We start from the raw sequence: 23,633 nt of genomic DNA, 5'->3' as shown, positions 1-23,633 counted from the left end.
GCCCCAGGGTCTGAATGAAAACATGGTTCCTCCCTCATACTGACTCCACAGCTGCTTCTTATAACCTCACCTATTAGTCCCAGTTCTGCTTTCTGGAGCCAGACAGAACAAATCTACTCTTCACCAGCCACCTGTCAGCCTCAGAGAGTGGAAAATTTTCTGAACCACCATGATCTCCTCTCACTTGGTGACTAAAGGCCTCTGTGTGAGGGCAGAGAGAGATGTTAGTCAGGTAGCCATCACTGGGGAGGTAGGGTGGGAGGATGTCCCTTCCCTTCACCCTGGGGCTAAAAGCTGGGACAGAAATAAGACGGGGATGAGAAGATACACTCCTGGTATCTTAAGCTCCAAGTTGGAATGTATATTCCTCTTTCCTATAGAAAGATTATTATAAATAGTGATAATCAATCAATAAATGCTATTTAACTCATAATAATGCGGCTGATGTGTCTATGTTATAAACTAAATAAGTTTCTGAAGTCATTTCTAGATCAATAATCATCATGTATAGTATTGTTTCTTTGAGAAATTGTTCTCCAATTTCCAAAAAAACAAAATTTTTAAACAAAACTCATTTGTGAAGCTGGGGGAAGGCTTGTCCTTTGTCTAGTTCAGGAGCCCAGAAGCCGTAGGGTTCTATTTCCTGTTCTCTTTGGATGAAGACATCCTTGGGTGCTGCAAACGGTTAATGTGCTTGGCTACTAACCAAAAGGTTAGAGGTTCAAGAACACCCAGAGGCACCTCGGAAGAAAGGCCTGGTGATCTACTTCCAAAACATCAGCCATTGAAAATCCTATGGAGCACAGTTCTACTCTGACACACGTGGGGTTGCCATGTGTCAGAAATGACTAGACAGCAACTGGTTACTAGTTAGGATGGAGAGGTGGCTGTGAATGGGCAGCCATGCTTTTAGTGCACAGGCTCACCTCTAGACCCGGTTTTTCCTTTTATGCAGATCGGCTGTCACCCTCAGCATCCCTTAAAGGGTGCACACACTGTCTTCTTAAACACCTGGGCGAGTGCAGTGTCACTGTGATCTTGTGGGCTCTGGGCTTGGGACAGCTTTATTTCTGCGAGTTACCAAGGGCGCAGCCTTTTATACAGCTTCCACTAGTCCTCCTTAATCATCAGGGAGCAAAACAAGATAGCGGCTGGCCCTTCGCCATTTTCACTCCCACAAGCCTTAGAACAATGCTGAAGTGTGATAACCTTGCACTTCATCCCTCTGGCTTAGCTATTTTATGAAACACCAAAGCATCTTAGGGAATGCCAAGTGAAAAGAAGCTTTGGTTCAGTTTACTGTTAAAGAGGGCCAGGGGGGTATGCTTTGATGCTGTTTTCTAAACAGCAGGAGAAGATGACATGGGGCATAGGAATCTTAAGAGCCTTGCAACAATTTACACTGAAGATTTACTGAACTGTTTGCAAATCTTGTCATCCCTGTCATTCCTGAAATGAACAAACTTTATGTAACAAAGGTGTCAACATCAGATTGCAGGGCACGCCCAGCCAGGAAAATCGTCACCAGCTTCTCTCCCTGAGGTTTATTTTCAGTGCCTCTCCAGTCTTCCTCTTTTCTCCCACGAAGTTCCAAAGACCCCATCTCGATCTTACATTAATTATTGCAGTTATTCAATCAGTTCCTATTGAACCCACTAGACAGAGGATGAAGGCTGTGTCCTTTCCCCAACTGCAGGCCCAGCACCTAATGCAGAGCTTGATAAATATTCATCCAATAGATGACCTGTCATACTTGTTCCCTTCTCCCACCTTTACTCCATTTTTGCTTTTTCCCTTTTCTTCACCGAAACTTATCTGTCCATTGTACTATTCCTTCTGGGCCTTGCTGCGTGACAGTTCATAATCTGATAAATTAATCTATGCTGATAGGTAATTGGAAAACCTGGTAGTGTAGTGGTTAAGAGTTTGGCTGCTAACCAAAAGGTTGGCAGTTCGAATCCACCAGGCACTCCTTGGAAACCCTATGGAGCAGTTCTACTCTGTCCTATAGGGTCACTGTGAGTCGGAATCCATTCGACAGCAATGGGGGGGATAGGTAATTAGCAACAGCTACTTAGAAGGCCCTTTTTAGATGCATTTTAAAGATGTTTCATGTTTTTTAAGTAAAAGGGAAAACTGATATGGGATTTTCAGACACCGTGATCCCAAAGGCATGTTCGAGTGTGTTGGAGGAAGTTCTTTCTTCACTCCTAAATTGATTAGTTCAGTTGTAGAATTTTCATCTTCCTTGCAGGATGCCCGGGTTCAATCCCCAGCCAGTGCGCCTCAAGCGCAGCCACCACCTATCTGTCAGTGGGGGCTTGAGTGTTGATATGACGAAGAAGAAGTTTCAGCAGAGCTTCCAGACTAACACAGGCTAGGAAGAAAGGCCTGGAGATCTATTTCCAAAAAATTAGCTGATGAAAACCCAATGGATAACAAGGGTCTGAGCCTGCTGTGCATGGGGTCACCATGAGTTGGGAGGCTGACTCCATGGCAGTCAACAATAACGACCACAATATATAGACTTAGAGTCCCTTGGTCGTGCAATAGGTTAATGCATTCAGCTGCTCACCAAAAGGTCGGAGGTTCAAGTCCACCCAGAAGTGTCTTGGAAGAAAGGCCTTGTGATCTACTTCCAAAAAATCACCATTGAAAACCCCATGGAGCACAGTTCTACTCTGACACAGAGTTGCTAGGAGTCAGAGCTGACTCGATGGCAACTGGTTACTGCTTCTATGCAGACTTGGGCAGTCTTCGCGAAGTCTCCTAAAATTAAGAGGATAAGACATCTTTACTTAGAGATAACGTAATATTTTCTAAAGACCTTTGGTGTTGGTGAGCTCTTCAGTGCGTGACGGGCAAAGGGGAGCATGTGGTTCTGAGATCCCAAGAACCAAGAGGTTGCACTTTGGCTATCTCTTTCTTTCCTTGAGTCTAATCTACTCCAAAGAAAAGGGCGATTCTTCCACTCTAAAAAAGTGAATTCAAAGAGGAAGCATGCACAACTAATTCTACGTGATAGGGAACCGCTCACAGTTCAGGACTTTTTCTTTTGTATAAATTGAATCCCTTTTGCTGAGAATTTGAGAGAGAATTAATATCAATATATCTAATAAACTGTTAATTAAAAAATGAATTATTAAATTCGAATCTGATATTTAAATTGTTGGGTTTGAAATATTTCATTTTTTATAATTAAAAGCAATATAATTAGCTGGACAAGAGCAGTTGCTTTTAATTAAGGACGTGAAAAATTGGCCAATGCTGGGTACCTAGGATTGTCATTTTTCTTGGATACAGTATTTAGAAAGCTGGCCATTCGTGGTGTATTCAGCAAGCACTTAGTGCCAGACCTAGAGATGCAAAGGTGAAGGGAACGTGGTCCCACTCCAGAGCAGCTCACAGCCGTGTGGGTGAGATGGAGTGTCACTCCTAGCTGTCATCTGGTGTGCTAAATGCTTTCAGAAGCCGATACGCAGAGCCATGGGTACACAACACGGTGGACAGTGTCAGTGAAGACTTGACACATTTGAGCTGATTCAAATCTCTAGTTAGGGGATAAGCAAGTTCCTTAAGATTCTGCTGAAATTTCAAATGGCATTTTCTCCACTAACCACCATGAACCTTTAGATCTGGGACTCCCAACGGCGGGTGAGTTTGCTCCCCAGGGGACATTTGGCAATGTCTGGAGACAGTTTTGGTTGTTACAACTAGAGGAGGTGCTATTGGCATCTAGTGGCCGAGGCCGCTTTGCTACTAAACACCCTACAAGGCAGAGGACAGCCCCCACAACAAAGAATTATCTGGCCCAAAACGTCAACAGTGCTGAGAGTGAGATTCATACCTTAGATGATCTGTTTCGCGCAGCTAAGCTGTCTCCTGCCTGAGAAGGTGAATGTGAACTCTCATCCCCTAGGTGGGCCTCGCTGGGTCAGGGACTGTGTCTTATTCCCTCTGAGGCCTCAGAGCCCAGCACTCGCTTTCTGTGACACGAATAAGTATGCCAACAAATGGGCGAGAGGATGTAGGCTGTAGCCAGCTGAGGGGTGGGTGACACGTGCTGACTGGGAGACACACGTCTATGTGAAGAGGGAAGGCTTGACTTGACTCCAGAGATTGCTGCCAAGCGGAAACGCGAGCCCAACGCTAACAGCTGTTCCACATTTTCAAAGTAATCTGGAAATCTGGGCTTTCAAGAGCAGATCACCCAATGTCTAAGTGTTGATAGCTAATTTAAAGTTTGAAGCCCATAAAAACAAGAAACAATACACTGTGCAGGCAAGCACCATAAGTCCAAACCAAACAGGCCTGCAGCCCCCGCTCCCCTTTATGACTTCTGATTGACACTACAGAGGCCAGCCCGCCCCGGCGTAGAGTCTGGGAGCTGGACACCTGGCAATTGTGTGAACACGTTCAGTGTAAGTACAACACGGAACAGCTCTGTGCAAGAGACACAGAAAGGCTGAGCTACAGCCTGACACGCCTCTTCTGGTGGTTCACTTTGCGGCTGGAAAAATTCTTTGAGGCTGAAAACACACCATCCTTTAACTCAAGAGTTCTCGAAAACCAGGAAATTCCAAAGTCAAGGATCCTTTTGCTGTAATCACACACACCGTTTCCTTGATCTGGGCACATGAGCCCGCAGCCTTTCCTTCCATTTTGTTCAGGGGAGACCCTGAAGTTCACAGGATGCGAAGCAGACTGGAGGTGGGCCTTTATGGACCGCTGCTTTCTTACTATACAGACTTAGCATTTCCTTGCCACTGGACAGCTGTTATTTTTCATACTCTGTTCAGCAACTGGCTTTTTTGGTTCATTTTGAAATTCTGTACAAAATATAATCGCATAAAAGCTAACTTGTAAGAATGAAAGAGGTTGTAAAGAATTTAGACTATCACTATGAAGGATAAGGATACAGAAATTTGGGGCTGAGAGAGAGTCTCGAGAATGTTCTAGGATATGAATGTTTCTTCTCTTGGAGTTGGGTCATCTTTCCTAGCAGGACAGGGACCAGGTGAGGAGAATGTGGCACAGGACTATGTCCCTGCTCCACAGCTCCTGTTTCACTTACAAATCATTACATCTCTTAATGGATATTTTACTTTTATTGGTGAATGGTTCCCTTGTTGTTGTTAGCTGCTATTGAGTCGACTCCGACTTATAGGGACTTTATGTACAAAAAAAAAAAAAATTTTTTTTTTTTTTATGTACAACAGAATAAAATGCTGCCCAGTCCTGCATCATCCTCACCATCACCAGCATGCTGGAGTCCATCACTGTGGCTATTGTGCCAATCTAGCTCACCGAGGGTCTCCCATGCTCTCGCTGGCCCTCTACTTCACCAAACGTGATGTCCTCCTCCAGCAATTGATCCCTCCTGATGGCATATTCAGAGCAAGCAAGTTGGAAAATGCTATAATCCATATGGTTTTCACTGGCTAATTTTTGGAAGTAGATCGTCAGGACTTTCTCAGGGAAGCATTTTTACCAAAGGAGCATTTGGCCCCTCTCCTCAAAACCCTCTATAGGCAGCCCCCGGGTTACGAACGAGATCCGTTCCTAACTGTATCTTTAAGGTGAATTTGTAGGTAAGTCAGAACAGGTGCATATGGTTCTTATATAACGTTACTTTAGTGCACGAAAGCCTGAGTCAAAGCCTGAGTCCAGCACAACTAGATGGTGCCCGGCTACCACCACCAACGGCTCTGACAGTGATCACAGCAGAGGGTCCCAAACAGAGCTGGAGAAAGATGTAGAACAAAATTCTAACTCACAGAAAAAGACTAGACTTACTGGTCTGACAGAGACTGGAGAAACCACAGAGTACACCCCCAGACACACTTTTAACTCAGTACTGAAGTCACTCTTGAGGTTCACCCTTTGGCCAAAGATTAAAAAAAAAAAAAAAAAGACAGGGCTAAATGAGACTAAATGGGTACACCAACTCAGGGGCAGGAGGAGAAGGCAGGAGGAACAGGAAAGCTGGTAATGGGGAACCCAAGGCTGAGAAGGGGAGGGTGTTGATACGTCATGGGGTGGGCAACCAATGTCACTAAACAATATGTGTATTAATTGTTTGATGAGAAATTTGCTTTGTAAACAAACCTTCATCTAAAAAAAAAAATTTTTTTTTTTTTAAAGCACAATTTAAAAGAAGAAAGAAAAGGATCAAAGCCTTTTCAATGATTTAAAAGCTGCACTTGCTGCAAATGAAGGTGATTGTGATGAAGACACTATGAGTACGGGTTGGTTCAGTTGTTTCAAGGTGAGGGCAAGTTTACATAGCATTAAAGGGCAAGTACGAGCTGTCCCCAAGTTAGATGTTTGTAACCCCGGAACTGTCTGTAATTGCTCTTCATCTCACTTAGGGTAAAGCCAATCCCTTCAATGGCCTTTAAGGCCCCTCTACCTTTAAGATCTGCCATCAACTACACCTTAGCCTTATCTCCTACCTCTCTCCTCCTCGTCCCTGTGCTCTGGGCACACTGGTCCTTGAGCAGACCAAGCACATTCCCACCTCAGGGCCTTTGCACATGCTGTTCCCTCAGAAATCTCTATGGCTCACTCCCTTACTTCCTGCAGGTCTCAAACATCTTAGTGGGAGGCAGTGCTGTCTTTAAGCAAATGGGTGGCTATATTCTAAACAAGGATGATGCGGAGTTTACCTAAGAGAAACTGAATGAGGTTTCAAAGAAGAGGAAAGAAATGCAAACACCAAACCAAAAAAACGAAACCCAGTGCCGTCAAGTTGATTACGACTCATAGCGGCCCTATAGGACAGAGTAGAACTGCCCCATAGAGTTTCCAAGGAGTGCCTGGCAGATCTGAACTGCCCACCCTTTGGTTAGCAGCCATAGCACTTAACCACTATGCCACCAGGGTTTCCATAAAAAAAGAAGCTTCACAAAAAAAAGGTTGTTACTCTTGTGTGGGATAGTGGCTAGAAGGCATAGTGGGAATGTTGTTTCTCAATCTGGGTGCTGATTATAGTATGGTATATTCAGTTTGCGAAATTCATCAAGTTGTACATTTATGATATATGTACTTTTCTTCAATAAAAAAATATTTTTAAAAGAAGCCTTCACTAACAGGGGATTTACATTTCAGTGGGGACATACACCCAATACACACAGTCTTTCTTCAACATGTGAGGCAAAAATTTTGAGAACAAATTTTGAGACGAAAAAAGGTTCTTTAAACATTTGATGAAACCCAAACAACTAATCTGCATTTCCTCTCTCTGTGCAAAAGACTTACCAACCCACGGTTGCACGCGTCAGGATCATATCAAACAGCAATATGGATAAACCAGCAGTGATTACCTGTGGAAATAATTTCAACAAAAGGTCATGAAAAATGGTGGACACATGGCTTTCTGCATTGGTCCAAACCCCTAAGACCGTACAACACAAAGAGTTAACCCAGTCTGTGGACTTTAGTTAATAGTAATGCATCAATACTGGTTCCTCAACTGTAACAGAAGTACCAGACCAAACAATACAAGATGTTAATAATAGGGGGACCTGGCGACCAGAGGGAGAGGGAGTATTTGGAAACTCTATACTTTCTGCTTAATTTTTCTATAAGCCTAAAACGCCTCTAAAAAATAAAGTCTACTAATTAAAAGAAAAAAAAAAGGAGCCCTGGTGGTGCAGTGGTTAAGAGGTTGGCTGCTAACCAAAAGGTCAGCAGTTCAAATCCATCAGCCGCTCCTTGGAAACCCGATGGGGCAGTTCTACTCTGTCCTATAGGGTTGCTATGAGTCGGAACTGACTTGACAGCACCTAACAACTGTTTAAAAAAAGGTCTTCAGAGCAGTGAGACTTTAGTAACTTTCTCTAAAGTTGTTTTTCACAAACTTAATTCCCGGGCATTCAGACCCCAACATTAGCCATTTTGCACTGTGTCCTTCTTTCCCTTACACACTTAACTTCCTAGTCCCTGGTATTTAGGGTTGCTCCTGAGCAAAGCGTTTGGTGCTGAAAATGCTAAGTCCTAGTCCATTTTGGGGGGTAGGAATCGTCAAAGAAGCATTTAACTCCCAAACTCTTCAAAGGAGGGGGCACTCAGCCAACAGTCAACACCTCCCTTATGCCTCTTCAGGGCAGAGAGATTAAGAATTAGGAACACTCATTTCCATCTTGCCTCAGCTGTGCAGAACTAATCTCCAAGGTCAGTGGTGCTCATTAACCTGTTCCCAGATACTCCAGATAAAAACCTGTCCTACAAATCTGCCTTTGCCTACAGCACTGTCTCACCCAGCTTTCCTAATGACCCGTCTCTCTGGCCCATGACGCACATTCTAAGAAACCAGGTATTTCCTGGGGAAGGGAGCAATGAAGTCATTAATTACTTATTTGTAAATACCTAGAAGCCAAAGAAGAGGGAAGAGGCTTCCCCCGCATCTCTCAGAGCTAGAAATTACAGAAATGTCTCTTAGGGATGGCAGCAGTAACAAGGCCCAGACTCTGGAGGTGCTTCTACAGAGTAGGCACAAAGAGGGGAGTATGTGTAAACCATTGACCCAAATGTGCCAAGACTCTGAATGTCTACTGAACAAAAGATGTTTTCTGTTTCCAATTCTGCATTCTGCAGGTCAAAACAGCTTCCATGAGGAAGGTAGCCCTCAGGACTTGCTTTCTTGGGCTGCAGTGAGAAGAGCGAGAAGGAGGCCATGTTGGGTGAGTGTCCTGGAGGTCCTTAGAAATGTCAACTACCTAGTGAGAAGGAAGGAGAAGGTTCCATAAGCCCCCTTCCCAGGAAGAAGGTAAACGGCTGGGGTGCAACAGAAACTTTTCTTTACCATCTCAGAAAGAAGTCCCTCTGGAGCCATAAACCACAAATCTTAAGTATATGAACTTTGTGAAATTCTTGAAACTTTGTTTACTCATGGGGTCATTTTCTGTTTGCCTCCCTTTATCGATTTGCAGTAAAAACCTTTACAATAAAAAAGACCTGAGTATTGTCTTCAGGGACAACAAAGAAGCAGAAATTGAGTCAGGGAGACAATTACCGAGCAGAACTCAAAGTTTTTATCCTTTAAGGAAGACATTTTCAAAGTGGTGGGTTCTTTCCTAAAGAACATGATGAATGACAACTGTCACTCTTTCCTTTTGCAAATCCTTGGACATGTCTTGGGACATTGCCAAAGGAGATGTATTTCTTGGAATTGCTGAAAAAGTTTCCATCCTACTGACGTGTTTTAGTCATCTAGTGCTCCTGTAACAGAAATACCACAAGTGCATGGCTTTAACAAAGAGGAATTTATTCTCTCACAGTCTAGTAGGCTAGAAGTCCAAATTCAGGGTGTCAGCTCCAGGGGAAGGCTCTCTCTGCTGGCTCTGGAGAAAGGTCCTTCTCATCAATCTTCCTCTGGACTAGGAGCTTCTCCGTTCAGGAACGCTGGGTCCAAAGGACACGCTCTGCTCCCCACACTGCCTTCTTGCTGGTATGAGGTCCCCACTCTCTGCTTGCTTCCCTTTCATCTCTTGTAAGGTAAAAGGTGGCGCAGGCCACACTCCAGGGAAACTCCCATTACATTAGATCAGGGATGTGACCTTAGTAAAGTTGTTAAAATCCCACCCTAACCCTCTTTAACATAAAATTACAATCACAGAATGAAGGACAACCACACAATACTGGGAATCATAGCCTAACCAAGTTGACACATATTTTCTGGGGACATAATTCAATCCATGAAACGATGGATGTTGCTGATGTTGAATTTACAAAGGGCCCAACTAGCCTTTTCTAACTCTTCACCATTGTCTTCATCTTCATTGCCTGTTTTTTTTTTTTTTTTTTTTACCAGTTCTTCAAGGCATTTTTTTTATGGTAAATATACATGTAACAAAATATTTGACACCTCAACAATCCTCACATGTACAGTTCAGTGACATTACTTATGTTCATCATGTTGCTTAACCATCACCATTAACCATTCCCAAATTTCAAGGCATTCCTTACCGGTATCTGTCATGGATTGAATTATGTCCCCTCAGACATGTGTGTATCAATTTGGTTAGGCCATGATTCACAGTATTGTGTGGTTGTCCTCCATTTTGTGACTGAAATTTTATGTTCAAGAGGATTAGGGTGGGATTATAGCACCCTTACTAAGGTCACATCCCTGATCCAGTGTAAAGGGAGTTTCCCTGGGGTGTGGTCTGCACCACCATAAAGGAAAGGGAAGCAAGCAGGGAGTTGGGGACCTCACACCACCAAGAAAGCAGCACCGGAGCAGAGCGCATCCTTTGGACACGGGGTCCCTGTGCCTGAGAAGCTTCTCAACCAGGGGAAGGTTGAGGACAAGAACCCTCCCCCCGAGCCGACAGAGAGAGAAAGCCTTCCTCTGGAGGTGACACCCTGAATTTGGACTTGTAACCTATTAGAGTGTGAGAAAATACATTTTTCTCTGTTAAAGCCATCCACTTGTGGTATTTCTGTTATGGCAGCACTGTATAACCAAGACAGTGTCTCTCCTTATTCTCTGACAACTTCTTGCATATGACTGTTGTCTAGCCTGTGAAGCCGTCACCTCCCGTGTGTGACTGTACCTGTGCTCCTCCGTGAGCCTCTTCAGCTTAGGAGGACTCAGCTAGTCTGCTTATTCCTATTAGCTTCATTTTATGCCAAGAAAAACACTTCTTAAAAATTTCAAACCAGCCCTTGCTTGAAAATAAAACAGGTCTAGTTTCTAGTAGCCAGGCTGGTGCCTTTGCCATGTTGCTTCCTGAAACTGTTTGTATATAGACTCCTGCCTTTCTCCTGAGCCACTTCTCGAACTTCTTGAAAGTTTTCTCTCTCACGTGATGGATGAATTTTTTCCTGATGGGGACACTTACTGCCATTTCACAGATAGTCCATCTATTTCTGCAGAGAGCATACAGTGAGTATTGTGTGTACATGAAGCCACCCTGGAGCTGGACGGGCCACTTTTTAATCGACTCAACAAGAACCACTCGCTTCTGGGGCTTCTCCAGTTTCTTTTATTTTCATCACCAACCCTAGCCGTCCGCACTCTTTTTGGAGGCATTTCTTCACACACACGCACACACTCACCCATGTCCTACTACTTCACAAAAGTCACTGCCTAAGAAAGGACATGTAGCAGTGAACAACACCTCACCGAGAGGGAGACACTGGGCAGCTGGCCAGTCTGACTCGCTCCCACACATCAGCCTCACCACGTGTGAGGATCACATTCGTGCCTCAACAGAGTGGTAGGTTTCTATATGCCACAGGCTTTCTTTCGGGACTGCTCAAGGATGGTCACAAGTGTGACTGTTCAGTCTGCTGATGCCAAGGGGCCACTCCACTGCTAACGCCACGAAGGAAGAAAGCGATGCGAGAAGTGGCTGGTTGTGCAAGTCTGGATACAGAATGTCCCAGGCAGTCACTTGAGGCACTACTTAACAGGTGTGCAAGACTCCCTCAGTTTACAGGTGGGGAAACTATGGCCCAGACAGTGAGAAACAGAATAAAGGTCCTGGCCCCCAGGCCAGCCTTCTTTCATAGCCAGAAGCTCAAGAAAGGGCCCAAAGAAGGTCCACATAGCATTTAAAAAAGAATCCGTTTCTTTCTCTCTGCCTGAATTCTTAATCCTTATCCTTCCCCCTACTGCTTCACCTGACTAAATCTTGTGGTGAGACTCCTCGGGGAGCCTCCCCAAGGGCCCCTATGGCTTTAGTCTCTGTTCTTCCTGAGCACTTTGTTCCTACCTGTGTGAGAGTGCTCACTCCCTGCCTTCGCCAGCCTGTGTGTATCATCGATCTGTTTAAAGTCTATCTCCTCTCTCTAGATGTGAGCTCCCAAGGTCAAGGGCTTGGCTCAGTAGGCATTTGACAAAGGTTGAAAAGAACTGAGGCCACCGATGGTCTCTGGAGGGCACGTGTTCAGGCTGCAGGCTTGGCACTGACTGCCTTTTTGCTCACGTGGAGAGTCTGCTCTGGGGAAGAGGATGTTCAGGTGCTGAAAGCTCAAAATGTGCTCTGGAACACGAGTGGGGACACGCAGTTTTAGCACAGGAACAAAATCTTGTATCGTTAAGCACAAAGCACGTGTTTAAAAACAAAAGGCGTAACAGGAAAAGAAAAGGTCTCTTAAGATTCTGGAATATCATGGAGGCTTACAAAGGAATGTACCGATATGTGTATAGGTGTGTGTGTGTGTGTGTGTGTGTGTGAGAGAGAGAGAAAGAGAGTAAGAGAGAGAGAGACAGACAGACAGAAGCATAACTTTAACTCCTATCTTCCAGCTCCTGATGACAAGGTTACCAAATGCCAAACTGAGATCACAGAACAGTAATTCTGCCAAAAACACACAGGCATAAAATCTATCTCAGCTTTTAGTTCCCTTCCTGGGCCTGGAGGGGCTTTGTTGCCACCTCCACCATCATGTGCCGAGCACGTGCTTTGGGAACGCATTGATTTTGACATTTGTTGGTACCGGCGCCTTCCTGAGTGACTACCCAGATGATGAAACCCAGGGCTTGGGGCCTTGGGGTATAAGCATTGAGGTCGGAACTTTTCCCCCCCTTTCCTTTCCCTGCAGCCCAGCTCCTGAGGGCCAGCCCCATCCACAGAATAGGATTCTGCTTTAGTTCTTACTCTGGGGAGTCCCTGGGTGATGCAAGCAGTTAATACACTCAGCTGCTAACCAAAAGGTTGGAGGTTCAAGTCCACCTAGAGGTACCTCAGAAGAAAGGCCTGGTGATCAACTGAGAAATCAGACACTGAATACCTTATGAAGCACAGTTCTACTCCATCCAGCTGTACCTCTAGACCAGCCTCCACATAACTAGACTCTTAGTCTTGGACACACTTAGTGGGACGATCTCCCAAATTCCAGCCATCTCCCCCTCTTTTCCTCACCCTGGGCTTCAGAAAAGACAGGAACAGGCCTCATACGCCAAGCCTGTCTGTGTGATGCGAGCTGCTCCACTGTTGGATCAGTGGGTCAACATCCTGCTGCATCAAGCAGTATTTTCCAAAATCTGAGCAACAGGAATGAATCCAGTGCACCACACTCCATGGTGAGGGATAAAACCAAGCTGCTGATGTTCAAGAGCTGAGACCCAGGTCCAGGCAGTAAGGAGCCTACTGCAGGGTGTGTACCCTGGGGGACCAGGAAGCGCTCCAGCCCCTTCCACACGCCCAACCTCCTTAAATACAATAATGTCACCTGAGGCACAAGAATCTCTCAAACAAACTACATTTTGTGCTCCAAAAAATGCCACTAAAAGCATAAACATTAAAAAAAAAAAAAAAACCTTTAAAATGGCTAAAATGTGCCCATGAAAAAGACTTAAATACACTCTTGGAAATTGCTATTCAAGAGACATAAGAAGTAGCAATTACTACCAATTGTTGTTCTTGCTTTTAAAAGCATTTCAAAGATACAAGCTTTTCCCAAAGAAGGAAGAGTTTCATCATCTTAGGAATGTCTCCTTCTCACACGCAGATCTGAATAACAAACACCAGGACCTGCCACAGGCCGCTGCCAAAAACAGCAGAACCCAATACAATGTGTCAGCAGCCTGGCTCTGTACTTCCTGGCTTTGTCAACTGATGTCACAACCTCTCTGTTTACACAGTTGTTGGTATTTAAAGCAGATCGAGTTTGTTTTTTAAACATTCATTGCAATCCTAGGACAAATTTTGTTTGTTTTTTAAAGGAAATAAAGGAGGAGGCTTATTAGTGGGAACGTGCCAGACAGGTATCTGGGGGGGAACCAGGGATTCAGGTTGTTGTTTGTTACTGTTTTGCTGCTGTGGTGGTGGTGGTGGACGTGGCTGCTAAGACAACAGGAACTGATCTTAGCGTGCCTGCAAGGCCCTCCTCACCACCCGTCTGCATGTTTGTCATACGGTGGTGGCTTGTGTACTCTGTGTTCTATGCCACCAGTATTTCAAATACCAACAGGGTCACCTATGGTGGACAGGTTCCAGTGGAGGTTCCAGACTAAGACAGACTAGGGAGAAAGGACTGGTGAACTACTTCTGAAAATTAACCAATGAAAACCCTATGGACCACAACAGAACATTTTCCAACATAGTGTTGGAAGAGGAGCCACCTAAGCTGGAAAACCAAAAAAACCCATTGTCCTGTAGTTGATTCCCACTCTTGGTTATTCCATGTGTTACAGGGTAGAACTGCTCCATGGGGTTTTCTTGGCTGTAACCTTTTAAAGAAGCAGACCGACAGGCCTTTCTTCCACAGCACTGCTGGGTGAGTTTGAATGCCGACCTTAGGTTAGTAGTTGAGTCCAAACTGCACCATCTAGGGACCTCCTAAGGTGGACACTCAAAATACACAATGGTCTCATCAATGGACACAAGCCAACCAATGGATGTGAAGATGGCACAGGACTGGGCAACATTTTGTTCTGTTGTGCGTGAGTCGGAGCCAACTCCATGGCAACCAGCAACAAAGCCCTCCACCGCCTACTACTTCAGCCTCAGTTACAGCCACCCACCTTTCACTGAACTAACTGTCTGTTTCAAACACGGTTTCACATCATCTTGCCTTTGCTCGGCTCAGTGCTCTCTGCCTGGAATAATTTCACAAGCTTCCCCACACAATCCCTATTCATCTTTCAAAAATCTCCCTCTAGGAAACTTTCCTGAGCCTGACCCCCAACCACACACCCGAGACCAGGCACCTCTTCTCAGTGCTTCTGTGATCCTTGCCAGGGCACGTACCAAAGCCTGTGAGTGTGTTCGCTCAGACCAGGCTGTGTGCTAGGCATCTCTGTACATTCAGTGGAGGTCTAGCAGCAGAGACTGCTTATGTAAGCGTCTGGTACATTTTATGTAACTGCACTAGATCACTGGAGCTGGTGATAGATCCCCCAAGGTCACAAGACTGCTTATTTTTAACTCCTTTTTCCTATATCCTGGATAATAGGAACCAAGGACTTGAGAACCATTGGGATTTTCTCTCTGCCCCTCATCCTTCTTTGACCAATTAACTCCACAAGAGTAGAAGCAGCTCCACAGAGAGGATCTGTGACCAGCTCTATGTGATACCAAGTCCAAAAGTGCCAGAAAAGGGCTCTGATTGGCTCCGGGACCAACTGATTGTGATAACGTAAGAACATGGACACTCGCCCTTAAACTTGATGGTTGGAATTGAGGAAGGAACATTCGCTAGAGGAAACCCTGGCCATGCAGTGTGGTTAGACAAGCAGCATCTATATCACCCAGGAGTTGGTAGGAAATGCAGATTCTCAGGCTCTACCCCAGACCTACCCAACAGCATCTTCATGTTAGCAAATCTCCAGATGACATGCATGAGCGTTAACATTTGAGAAGGTCTCTGTTCTGTACCCTAACTCTGGCAACAAGGCTCAAGAATTACTCGCCAGCCGGTAGGTACATGCTCTGCATGGCCACATCTCCAGGGAGGACATGGCCTGCACCATCACGTCTCCAGGGAGGAGGCTGCCTGCACCATTACATCTCTGGGGAGGACACGGTCAGCACCATCATGTCTCCAGGGAGGGGGCAGCGTGGACCATTACATCTCCAGGGAGGACGTGGTCAGCACCATCATGTCTCCAGGGAGGACACGGTCAGCACCATCACGTCTCCGGGGAGGGCATGATCAGCACCATCATGTCTGCAGGGAGGACATGGTCAGCAACATCATGTCTCCGGGGAGGAGGCAGCCTGCACCATCACGTCTCCAGGGAGGACACGGTCAGCACCATCACGTCTCTGGGGAGGAAGCAGCCTGCACCATTACCTATCTGGGGAGGACATGGTCAGCACCATCACATCTCCAGGGAGGAGGCAGGCTGCACCATCACGTCTCTGGGAAGAGTGTGGGCTGCACCATCATGTCTCCAGGAAGGATGTGGCCTGCACTGTCACATGTCCAGGGAGGAGGCAGCCTGTACCATCACGTCTCTAGGGAGGACACGGTCGGCACCATCATGTCTCCAGGGAGGACACGGTCAGCACCATCACATCTCCGGGGAGGATGTGGCCTGCACCATCATGTCTCCAGGGAGGACATGGTCTGCACCATCATGTCTCTGGGAAGGATGTGGCCTGCACCATCATGTCTCCGGGAAAGACATGGCCTGCACTGTCACACATCCAGGGAGGACACGGCCTGCACCATCACGTCCCTGGGGAGGACACGACCTGTACTTTCACATGTCTCCGGGGAGGAGGTGGCCTGCACCTTCACATCTCCAGGGAGGAGGCAGCCTGCAACATCACATCTCCAGGGAGGACACCATCAGCACCATCACATCCCCAGGGAGGAGGCAGCCTGCACCATCACATGTCCCCAGGGAGGAGGTGGTCTGCACCACTACATCTCCAGGGAGGACATGGTCAGCACCATCACATGTACCCAGGGAGGCGGCAGCCTGCACCATTACATCCCCAGGGAGGACATGGTCAGCACCATCATGTCCCTGGGGAGGAGGCAGCCTGCACCATAACATCTCTGGGAAGGAACCAGTCTGCACCGTCAGGTACAAGCCACGGAGTTGGAGGTGCAGGTCAGACTGTCTTGGAGTCTGTTGCAGACTCACATACAAATATTACTAACTTGGCCTTCCTTTTAAGTTAAAGACTTAATCTAATATGAAACTGATAATATGAGAGCAGGTTCTCTTGTTCTCCAAGGACCCAGGGAACTACTCCAAGCCCACTAGGTAGAAACCACAGCTGAGGCTGAGAACTCTATTTGGCATTTTTAAATATTCAATTAACCCTTATTGGGACCTAGTCTACGACTTATTATCATGGTCAGTGTAATTATTAATGAGAGACAACTCATGCTGAACTCCAGGAATGGCTATTAATAGTGTTTGGTGTCACCTCATTCAAACATATAATGAGCCATTAAAAAAACATTTGCCATAAGCACAGAGATTAGGGTCATGTGAAGGAAGGATACATTATAAACCTAGAGAAATGTTAGGTGGCTTTTAACAATCTTCTACATTTTCTAGAAGAAACAAGAAAAACAAAGTTAGAAAAACGTGGCATGAATATCCCACCCAGCGGCTCCACTGCAGAAAGATCCGGCCATCTGTCCCTGTAAAGGTAACAGCCGAGGAAACCCTATGGACAGTTCAGCTCTATTCTGTCACATGGGATCACTATTGAGTTGAAATCGACTTGACGGCACCTAACAACAATAACAAGGGGAGAAAGCACCTGCACAAAGTGGACCAACACCAGGCTCTGCAGAGTCCTATGTATTATCTCGTGTAATCCTGCACAGTAGTGTGATTAGCCACATTTTACAGATGAAGAAACTGAAGCTCACAGAAGTTAAATCCCTTGCTCAAAACATAGTCATAACGGCAGAAGAGTTGGGACTAAAATCCAAGTCTCCTGATTCCTGTGCCAATCCTCCTTTTCCAACTCCAAGCCAACCCTCAACAGTGACTTTGCTTAATCCTGGTGATATCAAATTGACTCAGTAGTTCTCAACCCTGCTGCACATCAGAATGTCCTGAAAAGTTAAAAAAAAAAAAAATTATATATATGTATATATATGTGTGTGTGTGTGTGTATATGTACACACACACACACACACACACACTAATGTCCTGCCCCATACCAACTGTCTTGGCTATCTAGTACTGCTATAACAGAAATACCACAAGTGGATGGCTTTAACAAAGAGAAATTTATTCTCTAACAGTGGCTAGAAGTCCAAATGCAGGATGTCAGCTCCAGGGGAAGGCTTTAACTCTCTGTCAGCTCTGGGGGAAAGTAGTCTGGGGGAAAGTCCTCATCAATAACCTTCCCTGGTCAAGGAGCTTCTCAGCACTGGGACCCCGGGTTCAAAGGACGAGCTATTGTCCTGGCTCTAGTTTCTTGGTGGTATGAGGTCTCTATATCTCTTTGCTTACTTCTCTCTTTTATATCTCAAAAGAGATTGATTTAAAACACAGTCTAATCTTGCAGATTGAGTTCTGCCTCATTAACATAACTGTCGCCAATCCCGCCTCATTAACGCCATAGAAGTAGGATTTACAATACAGGAAAATCACATCAGATGACAAAATGGTGGACAATCACACAATACTGAGAATCATGGACTAGCCAAATTGACACACATTTTTATGGGGACACAATTCAATCTATAACACCAATCAAATCAGAATCCCTTAGGATGAAGCCCAGGTATCAGCATTTTTAAAAATCCCCTAGTGATTCTCATATGATACTTCAGCTGATGCCCAGATAAAGTATTAGTTTGAGTAAAAGTATCTATAAAACTCCAAAACATCACAGAACTAATGTAGAACATTGATGAAATAGGCGCTGGTTGTTTCAGTCAAAATGTTGGCCACTCAAGGTTGAGAAGGGGAAAGTGTTGATGTGTCATGGGGTTTTAATTGTTATGGATTGAATTGTGTCCCCCGAAAATATGTGTCAACTTGGTTAGGCCATGATTCCCAGTACTGTGTGGCTGTCCTCCATTTAGTGATTGTAATTTTATGTTAAAGAAGATTAGGGTAGGATTGTAACACCCTTACTAAGGTCACATCCCTGATCCAGTGTAAAGGGAGTTTCTCTGGAGTGTGGCCTGCACCACCTTTTATCTTACAAGAAATAAAAGGAAAGGGAAGCAAGCAGAGAGTGGGGACCTCATACCACCAAGAGAGAAGCACCAGGAGCAGAGCACATCCTTTGGACCTTGGGTTCCTGTGAGGAGAAGCTCCTAGTCCAGGGGAAGACTAACAAGAAGAACCTTCCTCCAGAGCTGACAGGGAGAAAAAGCCTTCCCCGGAGCTGAAACCCTAAGTTTGAACTTCTAGCCTATTAAACTGTGAGAAAATAAATTTCTCTTTGTTAAAGCCATCCACTTTTGGTTATTTCTGTTACAGCAGCACTAGATAACTAGAACAGCAACCAATGTCACAAAACAATATGTGTATTGTTTAATGAGAAACTAATTTGCTCTGTAAACCTTCATTTAAAGTACAAAAAAAAAAAATGTTGGCCTGTCACAACATACAACATTCTATTTTGAAGTGGAAGTTTTTGCATTATTATACAGATGCAAAAACTAAGACCCAGGAAGATGGCCTAAGCTACTGGTTTTCCAACCAGACTTTGCCAACCATTATTTCCCTAGAGCCACTGGGGATGCCATGGTGAGGCAAGGTAAGAGGCTTTATTGATTTGTTCTGAGCAAGTTCCTGATCATCTTACTAAATCATCATTTCAATTTTAATTAGCTATGTTTTTACCACAGTCTAGGTGTTTGTATATACCAGCCTGTGCAATGGGGCTTTCTCAAAGGCACAGCCTCTTTCTCCTCAGACACAGGTTTCAGATCTGATGCAAATAGTGGAGATTAACAAGGCAAGTTAGAGGTGAGGAGGACTTCCAGTTTCTTCTCTTGATTCCATCTCTACCCATGGGGGAAGTAAACTCTTCTGCCTTCTCTTCTATCCTTTCACTCTCTTCTAAGTTCACTCCATTGTGAGAAGAATTGTGTACCTGATTGTCCATTTACTGAAGCTCATTATATTAGTTAGTGGGGTTCTAATGCTTTAAAGGTAAGAACCCAAACTCCACGTGGTCTCTTTCTTCTCTTGACTCCATGCAATAAAACTCTCTTAACTATCTGTCTCCACGTGTCGAAGATGCAGGTGCAGGATGGGAGGAAGCCATGCCTCCTATACGGAGCAGAAATCCTTAAGTCTCCCAGCTAGGGTTGTGTGTTTCAACTCAACTTTGCTTCCCACTTACCTACTGTGATGGTTAAGGTTGTGTGTCAACTTGGCTGGGCCATGATTCTCAGTGATTTGGCAGTTATAATGTAGTTTGGCAGTTATGTAACGATGTAATTACCTCCATGATGACATCTGATATAATGTAATCACCTCCATGATGGGATCTGCTGTGAGTAGCCAATCAGTTGAAAAGGAGTTTCCTTGGGGGTGTGGCCTCCATCCAATACATATGGACTTTCTGGAAAAGCTTGCTGGCTTTTGCTTGCTCTGGATCCTGCATCCTGCTCATCATCATCTGACCTCCAGTTCTTGTGACTTAGCCAGTGGCTTGCCGTACTGCCTTCCAATGTTCTATTTGTCAGCCCCAACAGCCCATTAACCAGCAGCCTGCCATCCTGCTGATCTTGGGTTCATCAGCCCCTGCAGCTAGAGGGGGCCAGGAGACGCCTCCAGCCTGACACCTAACCCACTGACTTGGGACTTTCCAGCCTCTATAACTGCGTGAGCTATTTCCTTGAGGTAAATCTTTCTCTCTCTCGGTATGTGTATATATATGTTTCACTGGTTTTGCTTCTCTATAGAACCTAGCCTAAGACACCTACTATCTTTAGTCATATGTTCTCTTGGTCTATATCCCAAAAAGGGAGGAATGGGTAGTAGAATTCAAGTACCAAAACCCTGAACTCTTTTAACACAGACTGTGCTGAAAAGACTTTTGTGTCTTTTTCATATTACTTGCCTTTTGGTTATAACTTCAGAAACTCATGGACCTTTTCTTGTGAACTTGCAATCTTCCTGGTACAGTTGTGCAGAAGGTGTTAGTTCTTCCCCTGGCTGAGTGTCAGACTTTTCTCTTTGGTACTCTCATTTCTCAGAAGGTTGTATCAATATCATGTCTGCTAAAGTGGTGTTTCATGGTATTTTTGGAGGGCTCCTTCCTTCATCTTGTTTTTGAGCATTCCACTTCAGCTCATCCTAAAATACCTGGTTGGATTGTTTTACTTTTTGCTTGTTTTATTTGCTATTATAATTATCTTTAAATAAAGGGGTTATAAATTTGCCCATATAAAAAGCCAAATAATGTAGACTCACTTAGAACATCTAATTCTAGAAGACAAATGGGGAATTTGAGACTACCTTAATTTTCCCTCAGATGTAATTCAGTGACAGTTTGAAGCAGTCTTTTTTTTTAATGATGCTTTAAGTGAAAGTTTATAGCTCAAGTTAGTTTTTCATACAAAAATTTATACACACATTGTTATGTGACCCTAGTTGCTATCCCTATAATATGTCAGCACACTCCTCCTTTCCACCCCGATTTCCTGTGTCCATTCAACCAACTCCTGTCCCTTTCTGCTTCTCATCTCGCCTCTGGACAGGAGCTGTGGGGCAGTCTTTTAATTTTCCATTCTAGTACACTTCACTTTCTCAACTTTCTAGGTTTCATTTTAGTTAGTAAATATGCTCATCTACTGTTAGACTTACTTTTAGGATCACAGGTTTCTGCCAAGGTTATTTTTTAAACTTTTGTCCTCCTGATTAAAAAGTTCTACAAGTCTCCCAAGTTAAGCACTATCTGTGCCCTGGAAAGGAAGGGCATGTGGTTGAAGTGTTTTTATTTTCTAAGTTGTTCTGATTCACTCAAAGGATAGATCTAATCTCTACAAGCTATATTTGGAAGTGAGATGAGTTTAAGCTCAAAAGGGCTTTAAGTAAAAGCATCATAATCATACTTACCCCAAGGCCATGAGGATTTTTTTTTATCTCCTTTTGATATAACAATAAACCAGTTCATACCATTATTATATTTAACAATAATGGAGGAGAAAGAACACATTTGCCAAAAGATATACATTAAGACCCCAGACCCTGTGATGGTTAAGATTGTGTGTCAACTTGGCTGGGCCATGATTCTCAATGTTTATATGTAATCACTCCCATGATGGGATCTGCTGTGAGTAGCCAATCAGTTGAAAGGGAGTTTCCTTGGATGTGTAGTCTGCATCTGGATATAAGTGGATGTTCTGGCTTTTGCCCTTACTGGATTCTGCAGCTGCCTCCTGTTCCTCCACCTCGAGTTCTTGGGACTTAAACTAGCAGCTTATCTGCCGATCTTGGGATTCGTCCATCTTCACAGCCTGTGAGCAAGAGCTCTACTCTCTGACCTGCCAATCTTGGGTTCGCCAGCCCCTGCAGCTATGTGAAGCAGGAGAAGCCTCTATCCTGATCCACGGACTTGGGACGTTTCAGCCTCTACAATAACATGAGCTGTTCCCTTGCTATAAATTTCTCTCTATATATATTTTTATATGCTTTACTAGTTTTGCTTCTCTAAAGAACCCAACCTAAGACAGATCTTGACACTTTCTTTCAATGTTCGAAGGTGGAAAATGTGATGCCCATTTGGTAAAAACTCTTTGCAACTTTTGACCTGCCTTCTTCCTTTATCCCAGCAATTCCTGAAAGAGCATTAATTGGGAGCAATAAGCCCTCTCCGTGACATCAAGAGCTCTACCCTGGGTGCAGGTCTGGTCAAACTCGCTTTTACATGACCAGAGAGGGAAGATTCCTTAGGAACATACAAAGCTTGCAAAGATTCACTCTATCAGCAGATCTCCACTGGAATGATTTACAGACCGTGAAGACCTTCTAGCTTTTCCTGCACAACTCTCAGCACTTGCTGAAAATATAAATGGGTTACCTGAGAACCCATTCCTTACTCATTTGTAAAGTTTCAAAAATGAAAGTTAAAAAGTGATTTTCTCATGAGAAGCTTTCATTGAATTAGAAGTGAAAAAGGGAAAGGGCTATTCATTATTGCTGGGATGAAGTTCAGACCAAACTACAATGAATGAGCACCTGCAGTACGCAGCCACCACGCTAAGCGCTATTGTTCTTAGTTGCTGTTGAGTCAGCTCTGACTCACGGCGACCCATGTACAACGGAACAAAATGCTGCCTGGTCCCGTGCCATCTTCGTGATCACTGGTATGCTCAAGTCCATTGTTGATGCCACTGGGTATTTTGAGCACTTCCAATGTAGGAGGCTCATCTTCCAGCACTCTATCAGACAATATTCTGAGGTGACCCATAGGATTTACATTGGCTAATTCTGGAAGTAGATCATCAGGCCTTTCTTCCTAGTCTATCTTAGTTTGGAAGCTCTGCTGAAACCTGTCCACTATGAGTGACCCTACTGGTATTTAAAATACCAGTGGCATAGCTTCAGCATCATAGCAACACAGAAGCCACCGCAGTATGATAAACTGCCAGATGGGTGGTGGCACTAGGCACTAGAGATGCAAAAATGAAAAGCCCGACCTTGCTCTCCCAGCATTCCTGCTATAGAATAACCTGCTACAGGTAACTAAGCAAATAACTGCAATATAATACGGTAAGTGCTAAGATATACATAGGAATACTCTAAATGTTCCTTTTTTTTTTTTTACTCTAAATGTTATGCAAACATGCCCCATATAGAGATGATGCCTGTGCTGTCTTGAAGGACAGATAAGAATTACCAGGTGAGAAAAGGTGGAAGGGCATTCTACATGGAAGGAATAGCATGGACAAGCTCAGCAAACTCTAAGCCACTGGTACTAACTGAAACACGAAGTATGAGGTGGGTAGTGACTATAGTTAAAGCCAAAGGAAAACTGAAGGGAGAGAGAAAAAAAAAAACTCAGCTAGAAACCCCTTTTCCTAGCAACAACAAATTTTCCTAGGAAGGTACCGAAAAATTCCATGGAGAATCCTATTCGCTTTAAAGAAGAAGATACGCAGCTGGTCACAGGATGATGCTGGTCACAGGATGATGGGGCGTGTAGTGTCAGCAGCACGCCAGAGGTAGTCCTTGACACGGGCTTCTCCAAAAGAGTTTCTCTCAATCTCAAGGGCATCTTTCTTGTGCC

At 44.6% G+C, this 23,633-nt stretch overlaps 1 protein-coding gene across 1 annotated transcript in view; it reads right to left on the bottom strand.

Moving 5' to 3' along the window:
- Window positions 1-23,633, bottom strand: part of TMEM241 (transmembrane protein 241) — a 215,768-nt gene that overhangs the window by 9,240 nt on the left and 182,895 nt on the right. Inside the window, exon 14 of the mRNA XM_010586816.3 lies at window positions 7,261-7,325. Coding sequence (XP_010585118.1) covers window positions 7,261-7,325 — 65 coding nt within the window. The remainder of the gene's footprint in view (window positions 1-7,260; window positions 7,326-23,633) is intronic.

Source organism: Loxodonta africana, chromosome 11 (genome assembly GCF_030014295.1).
Source record: "Loxodonta africana isolate mLoxAfr1 chromosome 11, mLoxAfr1.hap2, whole genome shotgun sequence".
NCBI classification, from domain to species: Eukaryota; Metazoa; Chordata; class Mammalia; order Proboscidea; family Elephantidae; genus Loxodonta; species Loxodonta africana.
Note: the sequence above shows the minus strand (reverse complement) of the source record. Positions and strands in the feature narration are given on the sequence as shown.